Raw genomic sequence first — 14,339 nt, forward strand, 5'->3', positions numbered from 1 at the left:
GGGTGGCATAGGCTCCAATTTTAGGGGCATTTGATGCAGTACAATAAGGCACAGGCTGGCAAGGACAGCTAGTGCGAAGTACAAGATTTTCCAAATTAACATGAGTCAAATACAACATGCTTTGGTCTAATGGCTTACTAGCCTAGCTTCTTAATATTGACAATGTATTTGCAATGTTCCAAAATAACAAATTAACCAAACTTGCTAATAAATGCATGTGCATATCACTATTCAATATTCAAACACAAATTGCACAACAATGAGTTTTGCGAGTTGCTGCCACAATGGGAGTCCCTCTGTGAAGTGTGGATTTGCCTTTGTTGAAATGCGGTGGTTTTGTTAAATTCATACTGCAATGTAAAGATTCATCCAAGTGGTGGCTGGAATAGGAGTCGTTTTATCTGCAAGCAAAATCCTAAATTGCCTTTCGCGGAAAGCCCTAACCTACAAAGGCACACCCAATGCCGCCAAGCTTTCTTGCGTACCGTGTGTCGGACCAGGAGGCCTTGAAGCAGAGTGGCAAGCCGAGTGGCTCTTGCCAATAACAAATGGCCAGTTTGCACGAGCCATCCATATGTTCAGTGAGCAAAGCCAAGACCACCCTGCTCATTTTCCCTCTATGACATTGAGTGCCCTTCAGATTCAATCTCCTGTTTGTCTGCCAAAACATAAATACTTTTGACGACATGAGAAATTATCACGTCCCCGTGAGAAAGAGCACATTTGCAGAGTTGCAGGGCCGTGTTCAATGTATTGAACGTGGCAGTGAACAGGAGTTCGATGTATGCGTAGTGTATCACTATATTTTTGCACGAGATTTTCAAGATTTTACAACTGTTCGACATAGACAATAATTCGAGATATCCGAGTTTGATATACCGTAAAAACCCGCATATAATACAAGGTTTTTTTCCTCTTATTAGCGTCCCAAATTTTCTCCTTGTATTGTATTCGGATCCGAACGAAAATTTCAGTCAGAAATTTGGGCTAGAAGTTTTGGTTTCATTATTGCTGCATGGCTATGGGCTTGGCTTCCTTATTACTGCATGGCTGCGGCTTGGCTTCGTTATTGCTGCATGACTACAGCATTGTTTCTTTATTGTTGAGTGCGCAATTTGGCAGCACACATGCAAACCACGCTTCGCGAAGTGCAACTTTTTTATTCCGCTTTGAAGGACCGAGATGTCCGGACCACGAAAACAGTACTCTGTTGCTTTCAAGAGAAAGGTTATTTTAGCCACGCAGGACATCGGCAACAGTGCAGCTGGGAGGCAGTTTGGTGTCAATGTGGAAAGCATTCGCAGATGGCGTCGACAGAAGGAAGCCCTTTTAGCGTGCAGTGGAATGCGAAGAAGCTTTCGCAGCCCGAAGAGTGGGACATCCCCCAAAATCCAGCTCGGCCTGACGGAGTTCGTACCCCAGCAGTGAGCCACGGATCTAGCTGTGAGCATGGAGCTTATGCAGGTAAAAGCTAAGGAGCTTGAAAGAGAAAAAGGGCTACCGAGCTCCGCCTTCAAAGCGAGCAAGCACTAGATTTATCGCTACATGTGCTGTGCTGGTTTTTCCTTACGCAGCTGAACTTTGATTTTGCAAAAGCTGCCTGAATCATTCGAAGAGCTGCTTGTGGCTTTCTAGCACCACGTTATTTCGCTTCGCAAGTACAAGAACTTCGAGCTAGGGCAAATCGGCAATGCTGACCAAACGCTGGTTTATCTGGACATGCCATCGTCCCTCACCGTGCATGAAAATGGCTCAAAACAAGTTTATGTTCGGTCCACTGGCGACAAGAAAATGCGAGTTACCGTCATGTCGTGCATGGCAGACGGATGCAAGCTTCCGCCCTATGTCGTCTTCAAGTGCAAGACAGTGCCTAAAGGTGAGGAGCTACCAAAAAATGTGATTATGAGATGCTATGAGAAAGGCTGGATCAACGAGAATCTTGTGCTCGACTGGATAAAGTCCGTCTAGTGTAGGCAGCCTGGTGCACTGTTGTCTTTCCCGTCCATCCTTGTGCTGCACGCATTTTTTGCCATTTGGCTGACTCAATGAAGAGGCTTTTGCATGAATCCGGCACTGAACTCGTCGTTATCCCAGAAGGGATGACCTCTTAGCTGCAGCCTTTAGATGTTTGCGTGGACAAGCCGTTCAAGGACGCAGTCAAGCGGTGTTACGCAGATTGGATGCACTCAGGTGAGCCTGCAGTGACGCCGACCGGGCGGTTGAAGCGGGCTTTGCCAGCCGCGCTATGCAAGTGGATTGTGGATGCATGGGCTAGCATAGCATAGGACCTTGTGTGTTGCGCATTCAAGTGTGGCATCTTGAACGCGCTCGATGGCACAGAGGATGAATACCTCTGGGTAGAAATGTCCGACAAAACACTATCCGAAGAGAGCGAAGCTGAGGAAGACAGTAATTGAAGTGCGGAGTGCAATTTAAGTAAATGTTTTCCTTGAGCTTTCCTAACTCGTATTGTACGTGAATAAAACTTTTTTTTTTTTTTCATTTTGCGTCCCCAAAATTTCACCTCGTACTAATGTGGGTTCATATTATACACAAGTTTTTACGGTACCTGGTATCAGCTGTATCTCTATTACGTCCCTTTCTGTCTTTTATTCATGTTCATTATTCAATCTCATGGTACCTTATTCGCACATGTGTAATTATGTTGACTTTGTGTTCTTTAGTGTCAACACTTGATTGACCCCCCCCCCCCTTTTTTTTTTCTTGACCAAGAGGTCAGGTGGGATGACCCTGGAGATAGTGCAGCCTACGGTCTAATTTTCTAATATATCAGTGCTAATTATGTCTGTACGGTTAATTTCATTTACTCGGTGACTAATTCTCACTTTTTGTGGACACTGGCTAAGTTTACAGGAGTAAAGTGCAAGATGGCTAATTTTCGATTACATTGGCAGCAAGTACACCCACATCTTTAATTTTACTTACTTTACCAATAACTCTTGCTTTTTCTATTGTTACGACCTACATCTTGATGCCACTAGCGATTCTCTGGAGGTGCGAAAAGGCCATTCTTTTGCTGGAAGTGGTTACAGGATACCAAAATCGCAGATATGCCAAACTTGTATGAAGTTAACTTGGAAGACCTTGTTTTCGGAGCGCCCTATCATGTGGTTCAACATGTTTTCCTATCGAGGTTATAGAAAACTTCTAGTAAGCTGTGTTGGCACACACATGACATTCTGGAATGCAGGAGTTTTCTTTTGGCTCAAGCAGGTAGCAAGGAGTGAGAAACGCACTGCATTATTCACAATCATGAGTGCAGAGCACACCTGGTGTCATGTGTAACCTAATAGTACATGAGATGCACTTCTAGCAGCCTTGTTTAGCATTTGTGGGCTGTAAAGAGCAGGGATCAGTGGCTTTAAGGAGACTGCAAGCTATCACTTTCTAGGCACTTTCAGCGAGACACCCTGGCTCCATTTGCAGAGGAAAAGTAATGTTTGTGTTGTCTGCCAGCAGCTATATTATAGGGAGTAGGGTACCCCCACACATTCCTGGCTGTATGCTTTAAAAAACAGCCTTTTCACAGTTTCCACATTCCAGAAACACCTGTGGGCATGTGTACAGTACATCACAGCACCTCCATTGCAGAAAAGTTTCTTTTTTTTTTGTGTGTGTGTGAAATTATTAAATGCATGCATCTATAAATGTCAGCAACACTGCAAAGGGGATGGAGAGTACACGCACCTCCGGACAACACTGAAACTCTGCAGGATCCAATGTGCTGATCCTTTGGCATGAGACAGGCTGGCAAGAACACGACTTGGTGAGGCGAGCCTGCAAGGCACGATTGCTGTAGCATGCACAACTTCACTTCATTGCGTCATAAGCAACAGTAAAGTACATTCTCCACGCATTCATATTGTGGACTACATGTTTCATACTTGTTCTCACTGCACACAATGCACAACCTACCTGAACCCCCATTAGTCATTGCAGTCTTATTCCAATAATAGCATATTTACTCATGTAAGGACCGCCTTCATTTGAAGTGAGCAAATTTGAAACAATGTTTCACAAACGTCACATATACCCACGCACTGGTTAATTTCTGAAAGCCATTACTAGATGGCACTAGTTGTCCTACCAAGGATGGCATAATAGTCATCACCATATTGCATACTTAACATCAAATCATAACACTGGTCTCAGACTATCAATAACAGTTTCGGCAGCCGACTGCCCCGAGTTCCCAAAGTTGCAGGAGGTTATTTTACAGTATGCACAGTGCAATGAAGCCGCACTGGTCAGGTGGAGTGGCGTAGTCAACGGGTGTGGCAGGCAGCAAATCGTTGCAGCGAGTTCACCCTTGAAATTTTAGCACAAGTAGACCATATCGGCGATCGGGCATGAGATCACGTGGCCACACGCATATTGGAGTTTGAGTTTGCAGGCGATCATTTGGGAACTGCAGCGAACACCTCTCAGATTGCATTTGCACTTACTGGGTGGAATGGCTTAAAGGGCCCCTCACCAGGCCCCATAGCAAATTATGGTTATTCGCTGGAAGTTGTTACGTGTCCTCTAGGGAGCGTTCTGCCGCAAAAATTTTTCAAGTCGGCTCATTAATAGCCGAGATAGAAATATTTCAGTGCTGCGAACCCATGATTTCAGCTGGTGGGCTCTATTGCATAGCGAGACTCCCTTTCCACTCGCCCCATCTAGCCTTCGCAAGCGAAATTCCTTCCCTGCCAGACCTTGAGGATTGCATGACGCATACGTCACAGGACCCGCCTTGATTTCCTTTTTTCTTTTTCCCCTGCTTCACACTTCCGCTGACGGTGTCGCGCGTGAGCTGTTGTCTCGTTCATGCAGCGCACAATTTTGCTCGCTGTGCACAAGGAAACATAACTAGCGGTATAATTCAGTGCTACACGAATACTGAGAAAGAACAAGCGGATCGCAGAGCATGATCACGCGCTGGAACACAGCAATAAATGGCATAGTTTCGGTACCTGCGCACGTGACCGCACGACCGCGGGGAACAAGTAGACGAAGCGGAAGTTATCTCTCTTGCTTCGGCGCGAAGTAAAACAGAAATCGCAGACATTCCACTTGTATGTTTTATTATTTCTCTAAACTTCGATTCGTCGATTCAAGCAACAGATCGCACAGATAACAGATGTTGTCTTGAGTAATTCTCAAAGTCACGTGTCACCATGAGTGATGTCACACTGCGGACACGATTACGTAGGCACAGGGGCACGTTTACGTCACCGTCCGGCTTGTAGCGCGGCGGCCACGAGTGAAGAAGGAAACGGCATTCAGATTTAAATTTTATATCTTTCCGTGGCGCGTAGCGATGTAATACTTTGCAGACATGATTGTTATCGCGCAATGTATGCTCTGCGCTTGTCAGCTCAAAATGGCCAGACCTGGTGAGGGGCCCTTTAAGCTAAGTGTATGGACATAAAGCCAATCAAGCTCCAAACTGACTTTGCGTGACAGTGTTGCGGAGTCAAGGCCGCATGCTTTGTATCTGCATATCATGACGACCTGCAACGCATCTTGGGTTGTGTGATGGAGGAACACGAAAGCCAACCATGGCCATCACATAATATAAAGTACATTTTTTTTAATGAAGCACAACACTGAGCAAAAGCCTGTAAATTAGTTTTCCCACTGTGCTGGCACTATAAAAAACAAAGAAATAAATTTTATCATTTCAATTTTTTTTTTTATTCAGATTGCCTAATTATTTGAACATTGTTGTGGCATTGTTTGTACTTTAAGAAGAAAATTCAGCCATTACAATACTTCCTAATGCAAATTTGAGCACAGCTCTAAACATGTTTTAATTTCGGGGACAATCTGTCTCATGCGGCACATTGTAAACAGAGCTAAGTGTGCGCGACTGCTCCCCTAGTCAAGAGACTGCAAGAGGCAGCAGTTGCGTGACACATGGGCACAATTCACAGAAGCCATCGCAGACAGACCTCCGCTCAAGCAGCACTTTGTTTGCATATATGGTATCGTTTGACGCACTTGCCGCTTGCCATCGGTGAACGGATGATAGCGTGAGTGCGTGAGGGATGGCGCGAGTCTGGGTGCAATTTGAAACTTCAATGAGCACCCATAAGCCTGCCTTGTGTAAGATCTGCACCCAATTTAAAAAAGAAAGGGGGTAGTGTCGGCCTTACACGAGTAAATACAGTATGCGCTGTAAGTTTCATAACCTTTTCTATAAACTGACACTCTTGCAATCATCATCATCATCTTTGTGTTATGTCTACTGCAGGACGAAAGCCAGTCTCAGCAATGTCTAATTGGATTTTATCCCTGTCCCGTGCCAGCTGACACCATCACACAGCTGCAAATATTTAACATTTCATTACTCTACTTAAATATCTGCCGTCCTCAACTGCATTTCCTTTCTCTTGCATTATTACTTACAGCTCGAACAAACCAAGCATGGACAAAGAAGACAGACGTAACACGAGCACTTCTTGGGACCCATTTTCCTACCCTTCCCACTGTTTATCTCAGCTCAATGCGTTACACAACCTGCCCAACTCCATAGCTTCCTTTGACCTCAACAGGAATATCGGCTATTCCATGTGCTCTCTAATCCACACTGCTATTCTGTCTTTTGATGCCACAGCCATCACTTTACTAAACGTTTAATTGGCCCAACAAGTTTCTCAAATTACCAACAAGCCGCTCTCAATGGCAGCGATGTACAGTGCTTATGCTTTATGTGTTCACACTCATGCATGCAGGCATTGCATTACTAATACAGGTATAAATCTTCTATATCAAGCTCTATGAGCATCATCGTTTACATTTGCTGTAAATTCGGTGTTCTTTCAATCCTCTGCCCTACTTTAGGAGTTGCCCACAGAAAGCCAGTATTGTGACTCCCTTGCTTAGCAGATAATGCAATATGAGGTATAGCAAAAAACAGGGGGTAGAGGGAAAATGTGAATCCCACAATAGCCTGGTCGAAGAGGTGAGAGAAGGAAGGCGGGGAGGACATGGTGACCTCCTCCAAACATGTGATCGTAGCTGAGCAATGCCCCTCCAGCTCTGGACAAATGTGGTTGATCTCACCTTTCTTGAGCCTGCAGAGAGATAAAAGAAAGGTCTCAAGTGACACTGGACAATTAAGGAAGCATTAACAAACGTAAAATGATGTAGAACATGGCATAATGGCATAAGACACACACTAGGCACCAACAGAAACTTGACTTGCAGGTAGAATTCATCTTTCTTATTGAATCCCCAACAATGACAATGCAAGTGCCTAATATGACTATTCCTGGTAAATAATGACCGATTTTAACATGCGCATGTAAGCTTTTCTGTCTAGAGAGATGGACTCGTTCCATCAAGCAGACCGGTTGACCTGTTCCGCACTCTTCTTTTGAAACATTCATAAGCCTTGTTTTGCACTGGTTCATTGGTTTCATATGCTGATGTATTCCGGCCTGACTGCAAGATTGTTCAAAGCAGTCTAAAAGGAGTTTCCTCCCAAATTTGCAGCTCAGCCTGGAATTCACATTCATAAGTGACTTTAAGTGACACATCAGTGACTTTATTCAACAAGTGGCCAAAAAAGGTGTGCCATATTCTTGGCTAGTCACTTTCAGGGATACTTTCAATTTCACATGACTAGTGCAAGACGCATCGGTGTCTATGAGCAACGGCATTCTTGGCACATTACCAAGCATGCTATCTTATCAAAGTGCAGTGCTATTCACGCGAAATATTGTGAAAGTGATTGTCCAAGAATATGGCCCAAGTGTGTCAACACATTGCTACATCCACATGCACGTGCCTTTGGCCTATACAGTTCGTGGCCACATTCTCTAGCGATGCGTGCTTTTATGCTATTCCTTTTCATGCTTTTTGAGCTTTGTCAGTGGTCAGAGCAACACTCCACTCGCGTTAACAGGATTAGCCAGCCATGAACAGTCAATGATAAGAACGGAAAGGAACTCGCATGACAAATTGTGCAACTCGCAAATGCAGCCTTTATGACTTAGTGGCTTGGCTTGTCCTGTCGTCTGGGCGCAGTCAGCGAGTGCTAGATCAACTAGGCTTCGCTAATTTCGGTCTCGAGGCGCCAGCGACACAGCCGATGACCATGCCAGCAATGTATCAAAGCTAAAATATTGTTATGTCTGCTTGACACGGTGACCAATTAGCACAGGGCCGTGCAGTTGGAGTCCAAATTATCGGACGACACACTGTAAAATGTCATATATTTCGGTCGTCTTTATTCATGAAGTCTATGGAGCCAATGCCAGTGCCGAGAAGCTGTTCAAGTAATCAAGCAGGTCTGAAGCAAAAGTAAACATCCTGTCTTTAGTGTCATGAAAGGATTCACTGGTTGCAATAACATTTTATTCTTTTTTTTCCCCCTTGTGGTCAGAACACTTTTGCAGTTAAGGCTACCAACTTGCTCAGCAACATAAGGTACTTACGTTCCCAATAACAGAACACTGAATGAATTATTCCAATCATTTGATTGCAGTGCCCCCAGTGAGCAACAAGATGAAAATTGTTACACATCACCTGCTTTTACAAACAGTGCTTTAAATGGCTAATCTGACTGAAAGGAAGGAGCTTACAGTGCATGCAGAGCTTTGTCAAGCTCAAAAAGTGACATTTTACACAGTTTAAAAAACATTATGGGGTTTTACATGCCAAAACCACTTTCTGATTATGAGGCACACCGTAGTGGAGGACTCTGGAAATTTTGACCACCTGGGGATCTGTAATGTGCACCTAAATCTAAGTACACGGGTGTTTTCGCATTTCGCTCCCATCGAAATGCGGCCGCCATGGCCGGGATTCGATCCTGCGAACTCGCGCTCAGCAGCCCAACACCATAGCCACTGAGCAACCACGACTGGTTTAGACAGTTTTGTCGTCCATAGGTGATGCAACAGTCAGCAGGTGCCCCACATTGTTTACCAATGACTTGCGACTCTCCTGGTTTTGAAACATTAGGCCTACAGTGTCGTAAATTATTGAAGAGCTCCGAGTAATCGACCGTCAAACATAATTAGAAGCCAAAGCAAACTATAAAAACCTGTGTTGTGTGACATAAGTATCAATGCCTTTAGTCATGCCTAAAGTAAACTGATTCTGATTCTAAATTAAACTGTTCCTGATTATATTTGCAATTACCCTACAAAGTATTCACTAAGGTAATTGCAAATAGAATCAGGAACACCTTAGACTTCCGTCAACCAAAGGACCAGGCAGGATTCCGTAAAGGCTACTCAACAATAGACCATATTCACACTATCAGTCAGGGGATAGAGAAATGTGCGGAACATAACCAACCCTTATATATAGCTTTCATTGATTACGAGAAAGCGTTTGATTCAGTCGAAACCTCAGCAGTCATGGAGGCATTACGGAATCAGGGGGTAGACGAGCCGTATGTAAAAATACTGAAAGATATCTATAGTGGCTCCACAGCCACCGTAGTCCTCCATAAAGAAAGCAACAAAATCCCAATAAAGAAAGGCGTCAGGCAGGGAGATACGAGCTCTCCAATGCTATTCACAGCGTGTTTACAGGAGGTATTCAGAGACCTGAATCGGAAAGAAATGGGGATAAGAGTTAATGGAGAATACCTTAGTAACTTGCGATTCGCTGATGATATTGCCTTGGGGACCAATTGCAATGCATGCTTACTGACCTGGAGAGGCAAAGCAGAACAGTGGGTCTAAAAATTAATCTGCAGAAAACTAAAGTAATGTTTAACAGTCTCGGAAGAGAACAGCAATATACAATAGGTAGCGAGGCACTGGAAGTGGCAAGGGAATACATCTACTTAGGGCAGGTAGTCACGGCGGATCCGGATCATGAGACGGAAATAACCAGAAGAATAAGAATGGGCTGGGGTGCGTTTGGCAGGCATTCTCAGATCATTAACAGCAGGTTGCCATTATCCCTCAAGAGAAAAGTGTATGATAGCTGTGTCTTACCAGTACTCACCTACGGGGCAGAAACCTGGAGGCTTACGAAAAGGGTTCTACTTGAATTGAGGATGACGCAACGAGCTATGGAAAGAAGAATGATGGGTGTAACGTTAAGGGATAAGAAAAGAGCAGATTGGGTGAGGGAACAAACGCGAGTTAATGACATCTTAGTTGAAATCAAGAAAAAGAAATGGGCAAGGGCAGGACATGCAATGAGGAGGGAAGATAACCGATGGTCATTAAGGGTTGGGGACTGGATTTCAAAGGAAGGGAAGCGTAGCAGGGGGCGGCAGAAAGTTAGGTGGGCGGATGAGATTAAGAAGTTTGCAGGGACGACATGGCCAGAATTAGTACATGATCGGGGTTGTTGGATAAGTATGGGAGATGCATTTGCCCTGCAGTGGGAGTAACCAGGCTGATGATGATGATGAAAGTGAACTGTGTCATACGCGTGCTGTAACTTAATAGATATGCCAACTAGGATTACTCCTACCTCTCAAAGTATTTTAGACCTTTGCATTACAAGCTTTCCGCCTGACGTTGTCAAATCGGGTGTATTGAAGTGCGATTTAAGTGACCATTTGCCAATCTACTGCATTTTACCTCACAAAAGGCCTAATTCAAATAAGCAACCAGTTTTTATCCACCATTACTCTGGAAAAAATATCAGCAAATTCAAATATCTTCTCTCAAATCAAAGGTGGGACTCCATTTTAATGGAAACAGATGCAAATAAAGCGTACGAGGCTTTTCTTTCCTGCTTTATGGCTGCATACGAGAAGTGTTTTCCCCTCGAGCTATGGGTAAAACGAAAAAAGATAAGGAAGCCTTGGATCACTCATGAACTACATATGAGAATCAAACAAAAAAACAGGCTGTTTGAAAAATTCCTGAATACCAAGCATGAAAATGACTTTACACTGTTTAAAAAAGTTCGAAACAAATTAAATGCAGATATTAGAAAATCAAGATTTGAATACTACATAACAAAGTTTGCAGACATTACGGGTAACTCACGGCTAATGTGGCAAACCGTGAGGGAGGTACTCTCGAAAAATTTCCAGCACAAAAAGGTTCCGTATCAAAACGATGCTATGACTGACAACGAAGTCGCAAATTTATTTAATGACCATTTCATTGCAGTCGGATCATGCGATGGGAATTCAGTTGATTCACCGTGCGAGCAGTTCATTGCATCAAACGCCGCAAACACATTGTTTTTAGCACCCACTGACGAACGTGAAGTGCTAGATATTATTCTGACACTAAAAAATGGCTGTGCTCCAGGAGCAGATGAAATTAAACCGAAACCTCTAAAGGCTGTAGGTGAAATAATCAGTTGTCCGCTCTCTCACATTTGCAACATTATTTTATCTACAGGAGTTTTTCCGCAGAAAATGAAACTGGCCAAAGTGACTGTTGTGCACAAGGTTGGCCCAGCGAACGAACTAACAAATTATAGGCCTATATCAGTACTACCAGTATTTGCAAAGGTAGCCGAACAGGTTATAAACAAAAGATTCGTCCGTTTTCTCACCGCGCAAAATATTATAGCCGATGAGCAATTTGGCTTTAGGAAAGATAGATCAGCCGAAACCGCACTCCTTGGGATAAAGGAAAAAATTCTAAACAACATTGAAGAAAAGGCACACACCCTGGGAATTTTCCTCGACTTCAGAAAGGCATTCGACTGTGTACAGCACGATGTTCTAATAAGAAAGCTTCCACTTTACGGATTCCGTGGCGTGTCGTTGACCTTAATTGAGAGCTATTTAACGTCAAGAGAGCAGTTTACTGTCATAAATGCTGCAGCCTCACACGTAAAAACAATAAAATATGGTGTGCCTCAGGGATCTATTCTCGGACCTGTACTCTTTATTTTATACCTGAATGATATTGTGAATATACCAGGCAGCGAAAACCTAGTGTTGTACGCTGATGACACTAATGTCTTTTTCTCAGGTATTGACCCCTATGCGCTCGAAAGAAAGGCTAACTATTGGTTGACCGGCTTGAGTACATGGTTAAAACTAAACAAGATGCAATTAAATACTAGTAAGACCAAATACATTCTCTTCAGAGCAAAAGGTGTAAAAGCTCCTGACAACCTAAACTTAAACTTTGAAAACACTCAGCTGAAACAGTGCTCGCAAATTCGTTTTCTAGGTGTTCTGTTTCAAGAAAATCTCTCATGGAATTCGCATGTTGATCAGCTTCGAAGTGATCTTTGTCGGGCGGTTGGCATTTTAAACAAATTGAGATATCTCCCGGCGTCCATAAAACGGCAAATATACTATTCATTAATACATTCCCGTTTAAGCTACTGTTCCCTTGTATGGTTAACGACGACAAAAACAAATCGAGATTCCCTCTTTGCAATTCAAAAGCGGGCGTTACGAGCTATTGGGAAAATACAGTTATTGCGCAGCTGCTGGCCCTTGTTTAGGTCTTATGGAATACTAGAAATAAGTAAACTGCACACATACAAATTATGTCTGGAAATATTACGCCAGTACAAACTAGACAAAATAACCTTCGAAACCACCTATCACACTAAACTTAGCACATACGAACTTAGGAAACAATGTATGGAAACACCTCGTGTACGCACTAATTACGGTTTTCAGAGGTTAGGATGGCAAATTCCTGACTTAATTAATCAATACCCTATTATTCTGGATACTGTACGCAACACTCCCTCTATACGTAAATACAAAATGTTAATTAAAGCAATGCTCATAAATGAACCTTAAAGGTGAAAACTGAACGTATACCTATCACTAGTGTGTTTTGTAAATACTGCTATGGTCGAATTGTGTTTTGAAGTATGCTGTTTGTTTTTCCGCCGAAAGCCTGTGTTTTGTAAGGATGTCTTATGTATTGTGTAAAAAATATTGAATGTGTGTTCTATTATGTAATGCTCTTTCTTGATTTTTGTAGCCTGTGGTGCCGCCTGTCATCCGGGTGGCGTGGCCTCGTCAGGCAAAGTATGCCTTTTGCCACGTCACCCTGGACAACCTTTTCGTTGTCTTAAATAAATTCTGAATGAATGAAAAAATAAATGAAGTAAAATTGTACGGAGTGTGTTTTGATGTTCTGCAGTCCTATGCCGTGTTTCTGTCTTAAGCACAGTTGTTTCAATACACTAATCACGATCCAACAACAGCTCTCGGTGCACTGGAGCCATAGGACTTTCTATAAAAATTGCTAAAGGGAACTCTGATCGTTCGCCTACCTAATGGGGATTTGTCTAATTTTGCTGCTTGTGCTTTATCTTTCGAATTTTCCAACCACCAATAGACTTCCAAACACAGCAGGGCAATTAGTCTCTGCACACATGTGTAATCATTGCAAATTGCTCCATTTTATCACTCTATTTTGTTCACAAAGTCACCAGTCAAAATTTACAAAGTCACAAAGTCATTTGAAGCCAGAAGGACAATGTTTATATGTAGACCATTCTATTGACGAGGAGGACTACAGTCTGGCACTGGTATGATGTGCTGATGACCACTTCTCCCAATAGCACCTTTCAACAATAACGATGTTATTGAGATTTTTTATTTTGGGTAGTTACCCCAAGTAAAACACGAGACACGAGGAAAGTGACAACATGAAGCGGTACTGACAGCTGATGATTTAATGAAATGAACGCCAAGCTTATATAGATCAGACAAACGTGTGCACCCGAAAAGCAACGTAAAAACCAATAACAACACAGAGCGACCTTAAACAGAGGTGCGATACAAATACTAAGATAAACGCTGACAGACTGAGGCACCGAACACATGCGTATCACATGGAAAGAAACAAATGTTCTTTCTGAGAAACCGCAACTGACTGCAAACTAACACAATCACCATCCTTAAACTGTCACATGGCCACTGCCTCTGCAATCTCTCTTTCCAGCTGGCCATTTTTTCAGCCAATAATCTGTCTTTGAAAACAAAGGAGAGCAGCCCAAGCAACTACAGCAATAAGTAGCCAAGTTCGACCCTCCCACAGCCCCCAGGGAAAGTTCATGCTCACACAAGCGCATGTTAATGCAAGCAAATGCATTAATGCAGCTTTAGATTGCAAGCATAAACAGAAAAAGATTTGCCACCAATGGCTTTTTCACATTTATGTTCAGAAGATGTTGTTTCTGATGAGTGCAGGCAATGAACCTGTGATCAATTTAGGATATGAGCGAAACGTGTGCATTCAAGTCGATCAACTAGTTTGAATGGACCAAGTCAATGTGCACCCACCTTAAAGTTAATCTGTTGAAATGTGTTCCAAGCTTATCATGCTTGGCAACCAATGTTCTGATCGAAGATGACTGGCAACATTTTATGAAAACAAAGACAGGTGGTCCATTTGTAGCCCTGCAGAAGAGAG

At 43.2% G+C, this 14,339-nt stretch overlaps 1 protein-coding gene across 1 annotated transcript in view; it reads right to left on the reverse strand.

The window, feature by feature from the left end:
• Positions 1 to 14,339, reverse strand: part of GEFmeso (Guanine nucleotide exchange factor in mesoderm) — a 197,977-nt gene that overhangs the window by 10,498 nt on the left and 173,140 nt on the right. The window contains exons 13-14 of the mRNA XM_055071604.2: positions 6,845 to 7,082; positions 3,709 to 3,814 (exon numbers count right to left, since the gene is read on the reverse strand). Of these exons, the coding sequence (XP_054927579.2) occupies positions 3,709 to 3,814; positions 6,845 to 7,082 (344 nt within the window). The remainder of the gene's footprint in view (positions 1 to 3,708; positions 3,815 to 6,844; positions 7,083 to 14,339) is intronic.

Source organism: Dermacentor andersoni, chromosome 7 (assembly GCF_023375885.2).
Source record: "Dermacentor andersoni chromosome 7, qqDerAnde1_hic_scaffold, whole genome shotgun sequence".
Taxonomy (NCBI): Eukaryota; Metazoa; Arthropoda; class Arachnida; order Ixodida; family Ixodidae; genus Dermacentor; species Dermacentor andersoni.